The sequence below is a fragment of the Tiliqua scincoides genome, chromosome 5, assembly GCF_035046505.1.
Source record: "Tiliqua scincoides isolate rTilSci1 chromosome 5, rTilSci1.hap2, whole genome shotgun sequence".
Classification (NCBI taxonomy): domain Eukaryota; kingdom Metazoa; phylum Chordata; class Lepidosauria; order Squamata; family Scincidae; genus Tiliqua; species Tiliqua scincoides.
Genome location: NC_089825.1, coordinates 113,640,102 through 113,661,935, shown reverse-complemented (window position 1 = coordinate 113,661,935; position 21,834 = coordinate 113,640,102). Strand labels below are relative to the sequence as shown.

Here is a 21,834-nt window from a genome sequence, read left to right as displayed (position 1 = left end):
ACCTTCACTGCTTCAGGGAGCCCTGCTGCAGGTTGTGCTGGGCTCCCCGCACCACTGGGAGGCTGCACCCAAGCCCCTGCAGCCCCCCTGAGCGGCGTGATCCTGGGGATTGCACCGCTGCCTTCCCCCGCCCCTGCTGCCTCCCCCTTCCCACCCACACAAGAACTTAGTGGCTCTCAAACTCTCTGGGAGAGTTTGAGAACCACTGCTCTATACTATATCTCTATTGGTATTTAAAAGGGTTGCTCAACCAGTTCTCTTATTTTCATCCTCTCATTTTACATATGCAGTAAACATCACATTTTGCAGAGGCAGCCCAGAGGTTCAGGCCGCAAATTTCATTCTTCATGCTGTCCTTCAAAGCCAAATAATAGTTGTGATATTCAAAGTTTGGGGGGGAGGGGAAATACACAGGCATGCACCCACATCCTCAAGAGTGATGCCTTAGCAAAAGCCAAAACATTAGGACTGTGATTGTCTTTCCCATTGTTATTGTCAACACGACTGGTCTGCTTTCTTTTACCCAGAGGATTTTCAAGGCCCAGCAGCAGGATCAACAATAACCTGAAATATGCTTTATAACTCTCCCATGTTCAGAACTGAATCGAGGGATAGGCAGGGCACTGTTGTTCATTTGCATGACTGTTTTATCTTTATAATTAACTACATGCTTCCTCCTGCTGCTTCCCATTAAAGGGAAAAAAGGTTTCAGTGAGAACAGTATTTCTTTGTATAATACCTTCTCTTTTTCTGGTTAATTCTAGAGTTCCAGGTTTCATCATATGATTCATTTTAGCTCAAGGAATAAGCAACCTACTCAAAAGAAAACATGCACAGATAGACAGTTTAAACTCTCATTCCTATTGGGACACTCACAGCCCAATCCTACCCACACATTCCTGGGAGTAAGCCCCATTGACTCTAATGGGACTTACTTCTGAGTAGACAAGCATAGGTTTGGGCTGTCAGGCAAAATTCTTGAAATCTGTAACTGTATAGTTTCTGTAGATACTTTTTCATGAAGAAAACTACATGTTTCAAACCAACAGTTCATTCCACCTAAAAAGAGAAAATGTGCCAATATAAATATACTCTACTTTTAGTGTCTCTACTCCCTGCTTAAGCTAGCAAGGGTCGACAGGGAGCAATTGTATAAAGGATCTTCTGCTACAGTACTCTGTGTAATTTGCACCCATAGACCCACAGGGAAGAGTTTGTGAGACGGTTTTTATCTCACAGCAAAAACAGAGTCACTTGCTACACAAGGAAGGTTGTGACAAAGCGGATGCTGACCAGTTTTCTAAGTGCAAACATGGAATTCTGCATGTGGAGGGGCAGCTTGGGCATTAAGGTGGAGGTAACAGTGGTTGCACTTCTTATACTATCATTTTGCAATGTCTGCAAGACTCATTTGATGAATTGCACCATGACTGACGATCCCCTTCCTATTGTCCACAAATTCTATCAGCCAGGCGACCTACTCATCGGTGCTCTGGCCTCTCAAGTCTTCTTCTTTCACAACAGCTCGTCTTTCATTGAACAACCCATGCAGATGGTGCTGGGTGAGCCTGTGTAAGGAATTCTGTTCCTTTAATTTTTTTTTTCTTTTTGTAATATAGTCTGATGCAATAATGCAAAGCACATGGTAAACAACAGAGTACTTAAGTTACATCACTTGCTGGCTTGCCTCAGGTAGGCTTGTATGCAACAATAACATGAAACTATAAGGGCGTTCTTACTGTGAACATCTATAGCCACCAATATGCACTTATGCTCAGTGGCATGGCATGAACTTATGCACTTCTGCTCAGTGGCATGGCATGAACGTATGCACTTATGCTCAGTGGCATGGCATGAACGTATGCACTTATGCTCAGTGGCATGGCATGAACTTATGCACTTATGCTCAGTGGCATGGCAAATGATCATGTAGCCTGGTGCCAAGCTCAAAATGATGTCCCGGAAGCGATGTCATGCCGGACTTTTAAAAAAGTGAAAATGGGAGAAAATCTGCGTCCTCCACCCAGCAGCTTGGCACCCACTTGCTCTGCCACCTCCCCTCAGGATCCCCCCATAATAACACCTTATTGGATCTCTGCTGTATTATAACATCTAATTGGCTCAGAACATTCTGTCTCATTGCTCAGTTTTCAGTTAAGAAAATTCAGTTTTTGTTACATAATTCAGTGGTGTTTTTATTTTCTGGTTACGTGGCTATAACGTTTGATCAAACAGAGATATTTTGATGTGGTTTGTTCCATTGCGTTCTACATTAAATTCCACATCGAATGGCATATAATATGATGGTATTATTCAAAAATACCAAGGTTTTCACAATTTTGGCCAGTAGTGTCAAGCTCAGGTTGTTGCTCCCCTCAGGCTTGTTGCCCACCCTCTTAGCTATGCCACTGCTTACAATGCCTTTTTTGTATCAAGTTTATTAGGTTGATCAGCACATAAGCCATACACCTATTTATCTGAAATCTTACAGCCAGAGTTTAAAACCACATAAAAACTGAAATTGGCTATATCCACAACACACCCTTTGCAAAGACTACTTAACAGTAATTTCAATCTTAAAGAGTCCGAAAACATAGAAAATGTATGTATCCATTTCTTTAAGAATCAATCTCTCCCTGCTGTTTATTTTGGGCATCAGAAAAAGATATGCACCGGGTTTTTGTAGCAGATAAATCAGTCATAAGGTGCCACAAAGTTTCTAAATGGAGGTGATGTTTGTCAGTTGCGGAAAACTCTTCTATTCTAAAAGCGTGTGCGATACCATCTCTGAATTCCTTATGTGACAGCAGATAGCTTTCCATCATCCTCATGTATTTCATGAGCTTAGTTATTTGCCATGGTCCATTCATTCTTGCTTTTTGGTTAGCTCCATTTTACTGTCTATTTCCTCTTTGATGACACTTGGTGGTATAGAGAATCACACCGATAAGCGCACTTGGTTTCAGAAAAAATAATAAGAACAGGAAAAAGAGTTTTAATTCTCCATTTACCATCGTGGATATTTAAGAAGAGCAAGGAAGCGCAACATTCAATGCAAATAATGTATCAAATTTTAGCTGTTGTTTCTGTGTTAAAAGGGGGTTTGAATCAATAGAATGATAACAAATATTGAGTGAAATTAATGGATCTGAAATTGAATTATGATTAATAATCTCAATAGTTAGAACTTAACATACCTGGATTCTATTCATTATGTCAAGAATCTTCCGTTTTGCATTTGGTGAAGGAGAAGTTGCTGACAATGGATCCGATACAATAATTAGGTTAAATCTCCAATGAAATCTAAAAACCTTTTGAGAGGTTTTATGAAAAAAAATTGTGTAAGAGTCATTTTTCTGGCTGGCTAAACATCATATCACTCCTCTTGCAGTTCAGTGTCAAAGTACTATCAGCACATCTTGGCCCTGGCATTTGCTGTACAAAATATCAACAAAGATCCCCAAATCCTACCCAACATCACATTGGGTTTCAACATCCTTAACAGCTACCTCATTGCAAGGATGACCTACAAAGCCACCTTGAGCCTGCCTTCATCACAGCACAGGTTTATCCCCAATTACAGGTGTGACTCCCAGAATAATTTAATTGCTGTCATTGGAGGACTCATGTTTGAAACTTCTGCCATTGTGGCCACCATCCTACCCACCTACAAGATCCCACAGGTAGGTCAAATGCACAAAGGTGCCAAAATTCCACAACTATGCCAACTCATTTAATTTTTGTGTAAGTCATCTGATAAGAGTCATCCATTTTCTTGCAGTTCAGTTATGGGTCATTTTCCCCCGCGCAGAGTGACAAAGTGCTATTCGATTCCCTGTACCAGATGGTCCCAAAAGAAGAATATCAGTTCATGGGGCTTGTCCGGTTACTTCACCATTTCCAATGGATGTGGATTGGGCTCCTTGCTGTGGATGATGACAATGGGGACCGGGTTTTGCATACACTGTTACCTCTGCTTTCTCAGAATGGTATTTGTTATGCCTTCATACTGAGAACACCAAAACGGACTTATATGGAAGAGTTGACAGACTTGCTTTCCAAACAATTTCAAAACTATTCAGTTCTCATGGATAATAAAGTGAGTGTCTGTTTTGTACATCGAGAACCTCCTTCCCTGCTTGATCTGTCAATGCTGATGTCTTATGCATTCTTCTATTCATTGCCACCCCTGAGTAAAGTCTGGATTGTCACATCCCAATGGGAGTTTGAATCACTATCCTTTCAAAGGTCTTGGGATACAGACTTTTTCTATGGTGCCCTGTCCTTCACAGTTCATGCAAATCAGCCTCTTGGATTCCAAAAATTTGTTGAGACAATCAAACCCTCATGGGCAAAAGACGATGGGTTTATCCAGAATTTCTGGGAGCAAGCATTTGATTGTTCGTTACAGAATTATATCCCGGATGCAGACAGTCAACGATCCTGCACTGGAGAGGAGAAGCTGGACAGCCTCCTTACTACCTTCTTTGAAATGAATATGACTGGTCACAGTTACAATGTCTATAATGCTGTCTATGTTGTGGCACATGCTTTGCACTCTATGTACATAAAACAGTCCAAATTCAGAGAACCAGGAGGAAGCCCGGAATATCAGAATACACAGCCGTGGCAAGTAATTATACTTCTATTAAAAAAAAAAAATCAAACAAGCTCGCATATTATCCAGAAAAAAAGATGCCATCTTGCAACTCTGCAAAAAATAGCTCTATCCAAACTATGGTTACTCAACTTTTGAATCACACCTTAATAAATAGTAATTGCTCATGATGGTGATTTTAAATTAAGGGTTTGCTGGTGTGTCCCGTCCCCCCCAAATAACTTGTTCATTTTTGGTGCCTGGATCCCAGTGAAGCAAATGACAACCCCACTCCCCCCAAAAAGATCAGCAAATATATTGTAAGCAAATATGTAATAATATATTCCGAAACTCATTGTAAGTATTAGAGCTGTCACCTGATTCAAGACATCTTCCCTCCTAAACCTAACCAGCTTTGCACTGCAGGAATGCTCATTCCAGCAGCTTAAGGCCCTCTACGACTGTTGTAGAAGATGACTAGGCATTAGGCATGGGCAGGGACGTGCACCAGAGAACCTGGAATGCTGGCCAGCACTGGTAAGTCTGCACAGGGGGTTGGGGGGAGGTGGGAATGGGGAGCGATGGGGGTGGATTTGGTCTGGGAAGGGTGTGGTAGCAGCAGCAACACATGCCAATATCCTTAAACAACCCAATTTTTGCCCCAATAACTTTTTAAAATGATTTAATGGGTGCAGGGGGGCATGGGAGTGGGGCAAACCCCCCCTCCCTGTGCATCCCCACGTGTCCATTAAACTATTTTACACACTAGGGACGCCTTCCTCTTTAAACAGGCTGCCTTTGGCAACCGGGAAAGGAATAGCACTGAGGTCTCCTGATTCACTGATGTTCTCTTTAACCATTCCAGCTGTTTAGAGAAGGAAGTGGTATTTAATGGGCGTGGGGGGTTTAATGGGCAGGGGGGAGTTTAATGGGCACAGGGGGGCAGGAGTGGGTGGATCCAGTGACAGTTGTGCATGTCATAGCCTCTCCTTTCCAAACCTCCTTGCTCCTTTTTCTCCTTGGTCATACACCAACCAAAAGAGGTGCCATATATCCAAAGAGATCCATTGATACTGACCTCCAGCAGGCTGTCCAATTCCCTCCCCATGCAGCATGAGCCTTTTTGCTGCATTTGCATCAGAGGAGGGGGAATTCAAATAGGATTGGGGCCCTAATTATCAACAGCACCATCATAAGAATGTCTACTCCAATGTAAATGCTTCAGTGTTCAATAGGTCTTTTGTTTTAATAAATGTGGTTAGAATTTCAACCAAATTCTAACCAAATAACTGATTCAAGTTTACAGTCCTACTTTCAACTCTTTTTAAAATCTCTCCTTTATTTTATTTTTCTCTTTTGATTTAGGTCCATCCCTTTCTAAGGAGCATCTTCTTCAACAATAGTGCTGGAGAGACAGTGCACTTTGACAAAAACAGAGAATTAGTAGCCAGTTTCGATGTTACAAACTGGGTGACTTTCCCCAATGGCTCTTTCCTTAGAGTAAAAGTTGGAAGACTGGATCCTCAGGCTCCTACAGGCCAAGAGTTGACCATTAATGATAGCCAAATCATGTGGCATAGAAACTTTAACCAGGTGAAATAAAACTGCATATGGTGAAATCTGTAAAATAACTGAAGGAAGTTCCATTCTCCTCATTTCCAAGTTTATCCCAGAAGAGGCCCTGTCACATGACTAGCTGAAACACTCGCTTCAGGTGGTGGTCTCAAGTGAGAAGTGTTGCAGGAATTGAGGGGTTAGCTTGCAAAGATCAACAGATAGACGTCCTGCTTTAAAAGAGGGATTGAAAAGGCAGAAAGGATTTGAAAAGCGTATCTAAAGGCAAGGTTGTAGTCATGGCTGGTTGTAGGGAGGAAAACAGAGCAAGAGACTCGGGCAGCCCAGTGTGCCATAACTTCCTGTGTGGCAATGCAGTGGCACCAATATGGCACCCACTGCATCTCGCAGGGGAGTTTTTGTCTGCAGGGTCTACTTGGATATTGCTGGTACAAGTTCATGTGGATTCAGGAAAGTGGTTCAAAGCCGAGAAGGGGGTTCTGGTGTGTGCTGTTGCTGTCAAAACAGTCCCCTTCACAGTCCCAATCCACACTCCTTTCCCCCGTCATTTCAGCATTTCTCACCCACCCCCCCACATCCCTCCCACCCCGTACATGATCTTACTGGCTTACAACATATCCTATTCCCCCTTCTGAGCCTGGAAGCCTGACATGGGTCTTCTCGGAACTGCACCAGCAATTTAACGGGCGCAGATCTGAGTAGCCCCATTGGGCAGGCTGCGGCTTTACCCAGGATAAGGGGACAAATGTTCTCTTACTCTGAGAACTTCAGCCTGCTCCTAACCTAGGATTAGGTTGCCAATCATGTTCTTTTGGCAGGCTCCCAGCTCCATGTGCACATGTCTACTGCTGTGTTCGAAGGAAAGAAATAAAAAGGTTCTCAGCCACCAGGCCATTTTATACTATCCGAAGAGGGCCACTGGAATTTCTTGGGTGTGATCATACAATGTGAATTCACAACTTCCACTCAGTTCATTCTCAAAACATATTTTATGGTTTCTAGTACTTTCCTTTTATGTTTATGGACAGGTAGTGCCACTTTCCAGGTGCAATGACCACTGCTATCCAGGCTACAGCAAGAAAAAGAAGGAAGGAGATAAATTTTGCTGCTATGATTGTGTTCCTTGTCCAGAAGGGATGATCTCTGACTGGAAAGGTATGAGAAATAATGCTGCATCGCCAGAGCTTGTTCTGCGTCCTGAGCAGCTGGTCCATAGGATTGGGCCCTTTTAAAAATGTAAATTCTTTGATAAAGAATTTGTGACAAAGAATGAGTGTATAATAAAAGAAAGCCATTAAGAGATAAAAAACCAAATGAGCAGTAGCAGCGCAGACTTAAGATAAGAACAGTCAGTAAAAAAAAATGTAAGAAATGGATGGAAGACCAATAAACACAGTCAAAAATATTATTTCCAAAAGATACCACTTTTCATTTAATAACTAAAAAAAGATTAAGACCACAATCCTGTTTGTGGGATATGCTGGCAGACTGCAATGTCCACCAGCATTTTCATGGTCCACCATCACAGCCGTCTCTCTGATAGTGTGTGGAACCCAACTGACAGCACAAAGGCCATCAGGCCACACACCAACAGCATTGCTCATTGATCAGCCAGAAGTCCAGGTATTTTGGCAGCAGAAACAATGGGGATGGATCATGGAGGGGTCAGGCTGGGATGGGAAAATCTCAGGGGTAGGAAGGGGAAGATTTCTGTGGTAGTGGCAGCTACCAGTTCTGCTGCTTCTGTTCTGTTCTTGATACCCCCACTTCTCTTAGATATTTATGCCAGTAAAATAGTAGTGTGGGCCCTAAGTAGGTAGTAGAATGGAGTGAGCCCATGCTCTTGTGCTTTTCATTTTTTTATAACAGATCTGAATGCCTGTGTCCAATGTCCAGAAGATCGGTATCCCAACGAACACCAAAGCCAGTGTATTCCCAAGGATATCAGCTTCCTCGCTCATGAAGAAAGTTTAGGGATCTTCTTAACTTTGCTTGCTATTTCTTTCTTTCTGGTCACGGCTCTGGTGCTTGGACTGTTTATAAAGCACCAGGACACTCCCATAGTCAAGGCCAACAACCGCAGCCTCACCTACACCCTCCTCATCTCCCTCCTCCTTTGCTTCCTCTGCTCCTTGCTGTTCATTGGAAGGCCCCGAAGGGTGACCTGCCTTCTCCGACAAACTGCTTTTGGCATCACCTTCTCTGTGGCCCTTTCCAGTGTCTTGGCAAAGACCGTCACTGTGGTTCTGGCTTTCATGGCTGCCAAACCAGGATCTGGACTGAGGAAATGGGTGGGAAAAAGATTCTCAGTTTCCATTGTCCTGTCATGCTCTTTTGTTCAAGTAGTCATGTGTATGCTTTGGTTAAACATTTCCCCTCCATTCCCAGATACAGACATGCACTCAGTGAATGAGGAAATCATAATGGAATGTAACGAGGGCTCAACTTCAATGTTTTACTGCATGTTGGGCTACATGGACCTCTTGGCTATTGCCAGCCTCATAGTAGCTTTCTTAGCTAGAAAGTTGCCAGACAGTTTCAATGAGGCCAAATTTATCACCTTCAGTATGTTGGTTTTCTGCAGTGTTTGGTTGTCTTTTGTTCCAACGTACCTGAGCACTAAGGGGAAACACATGGTAGCTGTGGAGATCTTCTCAATCCTGGCCTCCAGTGCTGGCTTTCTGATTTTTATTTTTTCCCCTAAATGCTATATAATAATTCTGAGGCCTGACCTGAACAAGAAGGATCAGTTAAGGAGAAAAAAATGACATATAAAATTGTTCCTCTATTTTGCTCTAATGTGTATTGGACCAGTTAATGGAATAGAGACACAATTCCATACTCATACAATTTTGATTGCTTCTTTTTTCTTTGACTTTTGTTTCACTGATGTTCCGCACTGCTTTAGGGTCACCATTAAAACCAGGATATAATTTGTGGAAATAAATAAGTAAAATAAAATAAAAAATATAGGATTCCAACTTTATGGACTCCAAAGTTATGGACAAATAACCAGAAAAGGAAAACACAACTGCCTTATGTAACAGAATGTGGATTTCTTTAAATCAAAACAGACCAATGAGACTGATTGTTCTGAAAGCTAATGAGGTGTTATTATGACATAGCAGGGAACTAATAAGGTGCTAGTATAAGTTAGTTCTCATTCCATATATTGGACCAAATACTCAAAACTCCTATTCAATTGTATGTCATCAAATTGGCACCTAGTTTTTTGTTGGTTACTGATTTGTTGTGTGACCTGTACTGTTATATATTAAACTAACTAAATAAAGTAAATGGAGTAACACCGACCCTAGTGATGCCATTGCGTTTAGGTTGTGCATGTGATATTTATTTCTGTATTTATATACCACCTTTCTCATCAGGTTTCTCTTCAGATAAAGGCAGTTTATATAGGCAGGCTTCTCCTAGACCTGATAAGGGTATTTACAATATAGTTCTCTATATATAGAACTCTTCCGCTTCCATATGTTGCCTTCAGAGTGAAGCCCTCTTTCTTAGCTGCACAAAACATGTATTGTAATTTATTTGGTCTAGTATGGGAGGAGGTCCATCGTGGGGGGGGAGGATGCAATGAGCTCTCACACTGGGTGACACAAACTCTAGTGATGCCTCTGTGTGTTATGAACTGGCTTAGCTGACCCCATGTGTCCTCAGTACCAGAGATAGGGGGATTCCCCATTAGCCATTGGGGCAAGTGATGGGTACTCTGGGGGATCCAATGCAGGTCTTTGTCCAAGGACCCCCCAGGAAGTTGGTACTGGTACTTAGCTTGTAATCCTCTCATTTTAAATATGCAATAAATATTATGCACCTTCTCGCAGCCGCAGACCTCCACAGCCCTGTGCCCGGGGCAAAGCTCTGTGACGGCGCCCCCCTGCAGGCTGTCGCCGCCCCCCTCAGGCAGAAATTCACCCCTCCCCCACTTACCAGAGGCTCGCGGAGCCTTATGCGATCTCCTGCCAGGCCGGGGAAACCTCTGTGAGGTTCCCCGGCGCTATAAACTGTGCTTCCAGCAAACCAGAAGCGCAGTTTCCACCCCTGTCAGGAGCCTCAGAGAGGCTTCCATGGGACCCTAGAGGCTGGTGCTCAGGGCATTTGCCCCAGGTCAGCCTACGGCAGGTATGCAACTACCTTCTCTCTAAGCAGGGGAAGCCCGGAAGTTAGAGATCCGTACTTGTTTCTTCATGTTTAAATGTTAAAATAACATACATAATAATAGCTTTTCACAAAAAGAAAAAAAAATTCATATTGTTTTTCTTTCTCAGTGCAACAGAAAAGGCCAAGGTGATGAGGATGAGTTTTTTCTGTCTCATCGTTGTCATCATCATCAAAATGACTGTTTTCTTTCCTGCTACCCAAAGGATTTCTAAGGTCTAACAGCAAGAGCCACGATAACTGTCTGAAAGATGCTATATAAACCTCCCAGATTGTTTAGAACTTATCTAGGGATGGGTAGTGTTTTGTTATTCTTTTCTACGATTATTTCATCTTGGGGTATGCTTCCTTTCCCCAATTGAAGAAGAAACACAGCACATAAATCATCAGAAAATAACTTCCCCTTTTCCGGTTAAATCTACACGTCCAGGTTTTCCTGATATGTCAAATAGTAACTTGGAAGAAGAAGAAGAAGAAGAAGAAGAAGAAGAAGAAGAAGAAGAAGAAGAAGAAGAAGAAGAAGAAGAAGAAGAAGAAGAAGAAGAAGAAGAAGAACAACAACAACAACAACAACAACAACAACAACAACAACAACAACAACAACACCCAGGCAAAGGTATCTGTAGCTATATAGTTTCTATGATTATGTTTTAAAGAACAAAACTACATGGGCAAACTAACCGTTGATTCATCTTGAGAGGGGAAAGTGGCAGCATGTTGGAAGGATGTTCTTACAAGACACCAGTCGCAAAAGAGTCACAAATGGAAAATAAGATGAACTGTCAGACAGGGCAGTGATGTGGAGAGATGCCCTTCTAAGCCAGCCTTTCTTCCTGTGCCAGAGTCTTCTGCCACCCAAAGAAAGCTGTAACAATATCAGAGCTAACCAGGTAGTACTCTGAATGGAAACCTGGCAACGCTGCACTTGGAGGGGAAGTTTGGCATGAAGATGGAGGTAACAGGAGTTGTGCTTCTTCTGCTATTGTTTTGCACTGTCTGTGAGACCCATTCTGCCAACTGCATCATCTGTGAAGATCTCCTTCCTATAACCCACAAATTCTATCAGCCAGGCAACCTCCTCATTGGTGCACTTGCCTCTCAGGTCTTCATCTTTCACAGCAGTCCCACTTTCATCAAACAACCAACACAGATGCTGACTGGTGGACCTGTGTAAGGAATTCTTGCTTCTTTTTTCTTTGCATTAAGCAACAGAGGATGCAATCCTATACACACTGACCTGGGAGTAAGCCCCATTGAGCACAATGAGGCTTACTTCTGAGTACGAATGCATAGGATTGGGCTGATAGTCCTTAAGACTTTTCAGCACTCATGCAGTAAGCTTGTATCCAACAAGTTATGTTTGGTGCAGAGAATACAGTCAGCAGGGAGCTGCAACCAATCCTACTAGCAGGGTTGGTCTGAGACAGTAAAAAACCTGAGAGTCTCTTATAGCACCATCTGATTGCTAACTGCACATATGTATGTTTGGAACACGCATTTCTGAAAACACAGGCTTGTTCCCATTTCTTATACACACTTAGCACAGGTATGGCAATACTTGCGTTGTAATGGGTAAATCAGCCCCAAGGTATCAGACATTTCCCAAATTGAGAGGAGGTTTGTATGTGTTCTGTTTGACTTGCATTTAAAATATCATCTCTAAATTCATTGCCGGGCAGCAGATACCTTCATAGCACATTCATGTCTTTCATGAGTTCAGTGATTCATAATGAAATCTTCATGTTTGCTTTTGAGCTGGCTCCATATTGTTATCTATTTCCTGTTTGATTCTAGCTGGGGTTCTAGAAAATTTCAAACTAAGTGTACATAATGTCAAAAATCAACAATAAGAAATGGAAGGATGGAAAATACTGAGCATTTAATGTATTTAAGAAATGCTAAGGAGTGTAATGTTCCTTAAAAATGTATTTAATTTCTGTGGAGCTGCTTCTGTATTGCAAGACAATCCAGAGTAGTATAGTCTTGATTACTACCCATTGAAATGAATGGGACATATGTTGATTTATATTTCAATGGTGCTTAGGCAAGATTGACTTTGTTTCAATTCTAGCCATAAGTTTAAGAAATCTTCTGTTTCCCACTTGCTCCAGAATAAGCTGCTGACAATGTCTCCTATATAGTACAATAATTCCAATTTATATTCCAAGAGCATATTGATCCAGGTGAATCTTGAAACTTGGCATAGTTATGATGCTGAAGTATACAAGAACCCTTTCTCCTGTTTGAATAAACATCATGTCACTCCCCTTGCAGTTCAGTGTCAAAGTACTACCAGCACATCATGGCCTTGGCATTTGCTGTACAAAATATCAATGAGGATCCCCAAATCCTACCAAACATCACGTTGGGTTTCAACATCCTCAACGATTATTTCATTGCAAGGATGACCTATAAAGCTACCCTGAGTCTGCCTTCATTACAGCGTCAGTTTATCCCCAACTACAAGTGTGACAGCCAAAATAATTTAATTGCTGTCATTGGAGGACTCATGTTTGAAACCTCTGTCAACGTGGCCACCATTCTAGCCATCTACAAGATCCCACAGGTAGATCAAATAAACAGAACTGTAGAAATTGTGAAACTATTCACTTTTTGTGTAAGACATCTGATGAGAGTCATCCATTGTCTTGCAGCTCACTTATGGATCATTTTCCCCAGTGCAAAGTGAGAAAATACTGTTTCCTTCCCTGTACCAGATGGTCCCAAATGAAGTCTATCAGTACTTGGGTGTTGTCCAGTTACTCCTCCATTTCCACTGGACATGGATTGGGCTCTTTGCAGTAGATGATGACAACGGGGACCAGTTTTTGCATACAGCGGTACCTCTGCTTTCCCATAGTGGCATTTGTTATGCCTTCATACTGAGAACACCAAAACGGACATATGTGGAAGAGTTACTACCCATGATTTTAAAGCAAGTTGAACATTATCCTGCACTCAGTGATGACAAAGTCAATGTGTGTTTTGTGTATGGAGAACCTCCATCCCTCCTTGATTTGTCAATGTTGTTGTTTTATGCACCCTTTGTTTCATTGCCACCCCTGAATAAAGTCTGGATTGTTACGTCCCAATGGGATTTTGAATTAATGCCCTTTCAAAGGCTTTGGGATGTACAATTCTTCCATGGTGCCCTATCTTTCACAGTTCATGCAAATGAGCCACTTGGATTCCAAAAATATGTTGAGACTATCAAGCCCTCCTGGGCAAAAGGTGACGGGTTTGTCCAGAATTTCTGGGAGCAGGCATTTGACTGTTCATTGGAAATTAATATTATGGATACAAGAAGCAAAGATCCCTGCACTGGGGAGGAGAAGTTGGAGAGCCTTCCTACTACTTTCTTTGAAATGAGCATGACTGGCCACAGCTACAATGTCTACAATGCTGTCTATACAGTCGCACATGCTTTGCATGCTATTTACATGCTGAGAATGAAATTCAGAAAGCTAGGTGGAAAAGTGGAAATTAAGAATATGCAGCCATGGCAGGTAATTACTTCCCAAAGACAAAAGACACACACACACACACACACACACACACACACACACACAGAGAGAGAGAGAGAGAGAGAGAGAGAGAGAGAGAGAGAGAGAGAGAGAGAGCCCAAAAGGAAGCAGGATCACATATTATCCAGAGAACACTTATCCTAACTCTGCATGAAAGAAATCTATCAAAATTATAGTGACTCAGATTTTTGGCAGGGACCTTTAGTCAGGGAAGCTGGGGGAGGCAAAGCCTCCCCTGCCCTATCAGCTTAGCTTCCGATGTGATTGTCCACACATACCACCCAGTTTCTGAGTGGTCATACAATCACCAGGAAGGCTGAGATGTCACTGCTACAAACTCCAGTCTCTACGAGAAACTCTCCAAGACTGTTCAAATCTCTCTGAGAGACTAGAACTTGTGGAATCAACATAGCCTCCACTGTGATTGCACAGGTGCTGGGGTGTCGGGGTAGCCCCCATAATGCCTTGCCATGTGATGTCACCTGGGGACTCCATGCACTGAGCCTCCCCAGACTTGGAGGTCACCACATGTCACTGCTTTGGGGGGATATTTTTGTTAAATACTACTCTTTTCTAACAGGGAGGGGGTGTCCATAATATGTTTCCTTTCTGTTCTACCTGCATATCAATGGTCCAAAACGACAGCCAGCAGAATAAGCACATTCCAAGAATGATTTCAATTAAAAAAAAAAAAAAAAAGATTGTTGGGTCAGTCATATGCATTTTTATTATATATATTCATACATAGATACACGTGTCAGCAATTTAATATATACTTTTAAAGCAGGAATAATCACATGACTTGGGTAACATGCTTGTTTAGTTCACATGTTTTTGAAATGGATAAACAATACAACTGTAAGCATGTTTACTCTAATGCAAGTACCGTTACATTCAATGGGATTTTTGCTTTAGTAAATGTATTTAGAACTGTAGCAAAATTCTAAACCATATAACTGATTAAAGGTTGCAGCTCTACTTTCAACACCTCTAACCTCTTCGTCTCCTTATTTCACTCTTATCTTTCATTCAAGCTCCATCCCTTTCTAAGGAGTGTCTTCTTCAACAATAGTGCTGGAGAGGTTGTGCACTTTGACAAAAACGGAGAATTAGTAGCTCGTTTCGATGTTACAAACTGGGTGACTTTCCCCAATGGTTCTTTCCTTAGAGTAAAAGTTGGACAACTGTATCCTCAGGCTTCTCCGGGACAAGAGTTAACCATTAATGATGGACAAATCGTATGGCACAGAAGCTTTAACCAGGTGCAAATGGAAGAATCTAGAAAGAGAGAAAAAGTTCCATTTTCAAGAAAGCGTTCTGAAAAAGCATCCACTGCCTGAGACAACATACTTCACCTCACATTATGGTTGAGCCACTCCTGTTGAGGCTGGGGGAGGGGGAGATGACAGCAGGGGGAGGCAGGACTGGGCAACCCAATCCTTGATCACTTGTGCACATTTGTGTATGATCATAACTCGGTTCATCCCAGTCTTGCTTGTTATACATCAGTGGAGGGAACTTGATTTTTCAGGCTCACCCAACTGATGCCACGCAATATCTCTAGGCCACAAAGAGGCCTAAGACAGGCAGAAGTAGTGTCTCAATAGAGGGCAAACTGAAGAAGACCATTGGAAGCTTTAAGATGTTAACATTCTATGTGAACAACTCACTACCTACACACTACTCATTCTCAGCACACTTTTTAAATTGATAGTAATACTCTCTCTTTATGTTTATGGACAGGTGGTGCCCCTTTCCAGGTGCAATGACAATTGTTATCCTGGCTACAGCAGGAAAAAGAAGGAGGGAGAGAAATTTTGCTGCTATGATTGTGCTCCATGTCCTGAAGGGATGATCTCTGACCAGAAAGGTAGGAGAAAGACTGCATAAGAGCTTGGCCACCTGTGAAAAAACACAAAGTTTGGCTGAGTCAGTTGTGGCTCTTCGAAAAAAAACTGGAACTGCTGCCAGGGTGTGTGTAGGTGTGTTGGAGTTCTCTTTAAACATTCCCCTGATGTCCCCATCCCATCTGTAAACAAGGTGGGAGAGGGTGGGATGAACTAAGTGAGAGCGGGGACAGAAGCAACAAGAGGGAGGAGAGCCACGCGCAGCAGCTTGGAGGCTTACCAGCATGACCCAATACTTAGCAGCTTTACGGCAGCAACTGTTACCCTGCACATGCCCGATCTCGTCTGATCTTGGAAGCTAAGCAGGGTCAGGCCTGGTTAGTACTTGGATGGGAGACCGCCTGGGAATACCGGGTGCTTAGGCTTATACCATAGTCTTTCAAGACTAAAGGTTGCCAGCCATTTACTCAGAAGTAGCCCCATTGTGGCCAGTCATTCAATGAACCTGCTGGATCCATGCCATGAATTTATCCTGGGTGGCTAGGAACTGCCTCTCCCTCCCCCCCCCCCGCCTTCACCCCTCACTCATCCAGGGACAAAACCTTTATCCAAAGATCATTGGTTCCTTCAGAGATGGACAAAAGAACCTACTCCTATCTCTCTCCACCACTGCTCAATGGAAAACCAAAACATTAACCCTTCCCTGCCTCCTGGCTGGAACTTCCCTGCTGTTCACCCAGTTTGAATGATGGCCCCATGAGGTCTTTCATGCAAAAAAAAAAAAAAAAAAAAAAAAGGGCAATGGAACTCACATTCTCCTGTTGTTAATTACTTAACACCTCCTAAATTGTGTACCACTGCTGAGCACAAGGGAGCTACCACCCTGTGTTTGCCAAAGTCTCATCAAGCATACACTGAAACAGATAAGGCAGGTAGTGGGTGAAGAGGTTCGGGAAAGGTATGGATGGGGAGGGAGAGCTGGGGTTAGGCTGAGGAAGAGAGGGGGTAGAGCTCAGCAGAAGCAGTGTATGATGAGTTCCTATCCTTCCTTCTCAACCCAGACCCACCTTCTGACTCCCCTCAGAATTATGCCACCTAAATAGCTGGCATAGGTCTGAGGAGCCCATTGGACACCAGGTGGCCTATGGGGAGGGAAGTAAAAAAGATGTTTACTGTACCTCTAAAGGGCTGTCTGGTTGCTCCCCCCAGCACAGCAAGCAAAATCTACTGTGTGGACCTGCATGCTATGGGCTGTGAGAGAATGAGCATCTAGGTGGATGAGTATGGCCATAGTTGCCATAGTTGCCACAGTAGCAACCATTGCAAAGCATGGAAATTATTTTTCCATAATACTGGTCAATATTTGAAATATTTAAAGAGCTTTTCAACATTTCCAGACCAGGATGCCTGTGCCAAATGCCCAGAAGATCAGTATCCCAACAAGCACCAACGTCAATGCTTTCCGAAGGTCATCAGCTACCTCTCCCACAACGACAATTTAGGGATCATCTTAGCCACTTTGGCTATTTCTTTCTCTCTGATCACAGCTTTAGTGCTTGGACTGTTTATAAAGCATCAGGACACTCCCATAGTCAAGGCCAACAACCGCAGCCTCACCTATATCCTCCTCATCTCCCTCCTTCTTTGCTTCCTCTGCTCCTTCCTGTTCATTGGAAGACCTGGAAGGATGACCTGCCTTCTCCGACAAACTGCTTTTGGCATTGTCTTCTCTGTGGCTCTTTCCAGTGTCTTGGCAAAAACCATCACTGTGGTTGTGGCTTTCATGGCTAATAAACCAGGATCTGTGATGAGGAAATGGGTGGGGAAAAGATTATCCAATGTCATTGTCCTTTCCTGCTCCTTTATTCAAGTGGGCATTTGCTTATTTTGGTTAAGTACTTCCCCTTCATTCCCAGATATGGACATGCACTCACTGAACAGGGAAATCATACTGGAATGTAATGAGGGCTCAGCTACCCTGTTTTACTGTGTCTTGAGCTACATGGGCTTCCAGGCTATTGTCAGCTTCATTGTTGCTTTCTTGGGCAGGAAGTTGCCAGACACCTTCAATGAGGCCAAATTTATCACCTTCAGCATGTTGGTCTTCTGCAGTGTCTGGCTGTCCTTTGTTCCAACCTACCTAAGCACCAAAGGGAAATACATGGTGGCTGTTGAGGTCTTTTCTATCTTATCCTCCAGTGCTGGGTTATTGGGTTGTATCTTTTCCCCCAAGTGCTATATAATTGTACTGAGGCCTGAACTCAACAACAAAGAGCAGCTAATGCGGAAAAAATGAGAAGAAATGTCTTTGTATTTTTCTCTTATATGTATTCTCTTAGACCTGTCCTTGAAGTGGGGACACAGAGACCTACTCAGTAAACTGTAATTCTGCCAGCTTCTTCTCTTCTTTCACTGCATTTTATTTCTTTAATATTGTAAGCTGTTTTGGGAGCAGTGTCAAAAATGGGATAAAGATGTGGAAAGAACTCAGTAAAAGAAAATAAATGCACATTCATTGATGGAACTGAGGAGTAAGAACAGTAAGGTCCAATTCCAACCAGGGAAAACTCCAGCACAGAATCACATATACCAGCTCAGAGACTGATGCATAGATGCAGAAACCCCTCTTCCAGAAGCCTCTACAAGAAGGCCAGCACATCAGCCAGAACACTGTGCCACTGTTAACAAAATGTAGCTGCAAGCCTACAAGTGAATGTCTGCCACATTGTGGAGTGGGATGGGGGCAGGATGAAATGGTGTCAGCTGTCATTGGAACCCAAACTCCCTTCCTGAGATGGACATGTCCCCAACAGCTACAATGTATAGCTCAGAAGTATCCCCAATCAAGGTATATGTAAGTCAAAACAAGTGCTATACCCCTCAACCATCTTGACCAGCCTCCCCACCATGAGAGGGCATAGAATTTGCTGGATATTATTCTAGTGCCCATTGTGCTCTCAATTTGGCTTCCACATAGGACTGGGCCATAAGTAGCTTAAATCTGGAGGAACAACAGCCATCTTTGGCAAGAGCATTTTTGCTAGCATTTTTGTAATAAAGAGAGAGACACAGGGCACTTGTTGGTTCTGCACTGGCCTTGCCAATTTTTTTCATTAAATACTGGGATCTGATCTGGCATGTTGATAGCTTTGAGGAAGTTCTAGAGGAGATAGTTTTAAGGTGACCTCCAATTGTTGGTTCTCTCAAATACATGGGCCCTGGGAACACACGTTTGGTGGGGAAAGGGCAGAATAGAATGATTCACTTGCTTTGCTGATGTACATGTAGTACTGCACTTTTGTATTATACCACACAAAAAGAATCTTGATGCAATCAGAGCATGTGTTGACAGGAGTACTCTGCTGCAGAGATATTTTGTCAATGTACAGGCACATCAATGATATAGAGCAGGGGTGCTCAAACCCTGGCCCGGGGGCCACTTGCGGCCCTCGGGGGCTCTCAGTCTCCAATGAGCCTGTGGCCCTCCAGAGATTTGTTGGAGCCTATGCTGGCCTAACGCAACTGCTGTCAGCAAGAGGACGACTGTTCGACTTCTCACCTGAGCCATGGGACAAGGGCTCCCTCCACTACTTGCTGTTTCACATCTGTGATGCAGCAGTGGCAGCGAAGGAAAGGCTGGCCTTGCTTTGCGCAAGGACTTTTATAGGCCTTGAGCTACTGCAACACCTTCATTCATTCATATAAGTTCCATCTCTAATATATTCATCTATGTAAATTTATTCAAATTTTAAATGGTAAATTATTTTTTTTTTTTTCCTGACACAGTGTCAGAGAGATGATGTGGCCCTCCTGCCAAAATTTTTGGACACCCCTGATATAGAGGGAGGAAACAGAAAGAAGTTGGCACCTGTTTTAGCAAATCATGCTCTTCAAAATTTAGAAATGTAAAAGAAGAACAAAACAAAACAGAAAATAACCCCAGAGACTTCTTAATGTATTGGTTCCACTTTGGAAACAAGGCCAGGATCTGGCAGTCCAAATTCTAGGGGGAGATGTGGGTGGGAAGAAATTTTGAAGCAACCTTAGGATTTGCGAAGGCCATCATCTCCACCCCACCCCTGCCCATCACATTATCATAGCTGTAGATGGCCAGGACCAGAATAGTCAATGACCAAGGCTGGAAAGTCTGCTCCTCAAAAAACTTTCTGATTTACATTAAGTCAGCAGGCCAAGATTCAAGTTTGCCTTTTTGATTGTCATTGGCCATAACCTATGTTTACCTGAACACCTGAATAGTCTTCTGTCCTTCAGAGCACACCCCCAGAGGGGGATCTCCCACAAGCATATAGTAAGCCAAGACCCTGTAATTATATACAATTGTCTCCAATCCAGCAAGCACAATTATAGCTGGCACCAAACTCAGAATCAACTTGGAAAAAAGGAGAGAGAAAAAACCCTTGTCTAGGTAGTTGATTGCAAGGTGGGGTGGTGCAGCAATCTGAGAGACCATCTCTTTAATCTCTTGTACACCGTTGCTTTGTCTTATACATTTCAATTGAATTATATCAATAAGGAAATGTCACAGCTGGTTGCATCAAGACAGAACTGGCCAAATGCGGGGGGGGGGGGGTATTGTTTTTCCCTGACTCAGAGTTGTTTTCAAATGCGAGGTTCATAGTCAGACCTTCAGATGAAAACACCAAGAACTGTTTTTTTTTTTTTAACACTTCAATTTTTTTAACACTGACTATAGATTCTTCTTCATCATCATCATCAGTCCCATATTGGCATAGATACTATAAACAGTATTTGCAGAAAATTAGTCACAGTTAACTCCCATTGAAATTGATGGGATTTAAGGCAGTCATGTTTATAAAGTCTCATTTATATCAATTTCATGAGAAGTTTCAGTTACCTATGGCCCTGCATGTATTGCTGTCAGGCAATTAATTCAGCTGTAAATGTGAATGCAGATGCTTAAATTCCCCAGCATCCATAGATAGGGTTAGGAAAAAACCTGACCAAATGCCAGGATAGCCACTGCCAGTCATGGAGCTACATGGAGCTACATGGAGCTAGATGGACCAATGGCCAAACTCAGTAGAAGGCAGCTCTGTATTTTCCTAATTGGTAGAGCAGCCAGATCCTTGATTCACCTATAGTCATTTAAAGCCTATTGAGACCCAAAGAATATTAAAAGCAACAGTAATAGATGAGTGTTTAGAATCATTGTATTGATCTTAAATACTTATAGTGGATAGTAGAGGGGTGAGGCTTATTATCTGAATTTTTTGCAGGATCACCCCATCTGACCACCAGTGGTACCAAATTGTTTGAGGGCTCCTGCACCAGTGCCACTGACACTTCATTCCCCCCCCTTCCCATCCCACTAAAATTAGAAATCCAATTTTGGCATGTTTTGAAGGATTGAGGACTAGACTTTCTAAGTTTCTCCCCTCCACAGCATGCACTTAGCCGCTGCTTTTTACAAAAAATAAAAGCAAAAAAAAACTGGCAGCTGTTGCCCGCACAGTACCACCTACCTTTTTCTCTTTTTTTGATAGCAATAGAGGCCAGTGGCTGCTCTGAGCACTGCTCACCTCTATCCCTTTTTTAAAAAGCTGCTGTCACTTTTTTTTTTGCTTTTTTTCCTGAAAGTTTTATAGGCAAGTAGCGCCTTTTTTAAACCAAAAAGTGTCGGTCTTGCGATGACCTGTGGAATGATTGGAACCAGCTCTGAAGATGACTTTTCGATTGGCCTGAAGGGGAACCAATAGCACAGGTGCAGGAAGAATCTAGGAAGTTAACAGTATGGAGCCACACGACAGCTGGTGCTAGTCAGAAAGCACAGGTCACTGATGACAGAGATTTTAAGGGGTTAACCTAACTTCTCTTCAGATGAGAGAAATAACTGAAATAGGAGCCAAGAAAAAGACTGTAGTTTCTCTTGAAACCAGGATAGCCATTATGTCAAAGTGACCTGCACAAAAAGAACATGCACGTCATAGCTTTTCCAAAAAGGAAAATTCCAGGGTCTTCTGTAACCAAGTTGTGGGACATGAACTTTTCCTAAGAAGGGTAAAATGACTTCCTAGTTAGGGCTGGAACCATACACCAGTGTCATGATATGCTAAATAAGGAGGTGGAAGTG

The 21,834-nt window shown here is 42.7% G+C and overlaps 2 protein-coding genes across 2 annotated transcripts; both read left to right on the top strand.

The window, feature by feature from the left end:
- The first annotated feature begins 1,426 nt into the window (after positions 1 to 1,426).
- On the top strand, positions 1,427 to 8,940 carry LOC136653229 (vomeronasal type-2 receptor 26-like). The gene is made up of 5 exons (XM_066630135.1): positions 1,427 to 1,572; positions 3,392 to 3,683; positions 5,963 to 6,190; positions 7,201 to 7,327; positions 8,042 to 8,940. Exons 1-5 carry the CDS (start codon positions 1,427 to 1,429, stop codon positions 8,938 to 8,940), a joined length of 1,692 nt encoding a protein of 563 aa, XP_066486232.1.
- Positions 8,941 to 12,653: 3,713 nt separating this feature from the next.
- On the top strand, positions 12,654 to 18,018 carry LOC136653228 (vomeronasal type-2 receptor 26-like). Its single transcript, XM_066630134.1, has 4 exons — positions 12,654 to 12,917; positions 14,910 to 15,030; positions 15,590 to 15,745; positions 17,120 to 18,018. Exons 1-4 carry the CDS (start codon positions 12,654 to 12,656, stop codon positions 18,016 to 18,018), a joined length of 1,440 nt encoding a protein of 479 aa, XP_066486231.1.
- The last annotated feature ends 3,816 nt before the right edge of the window (positions 18,019 to 21,834 follow it).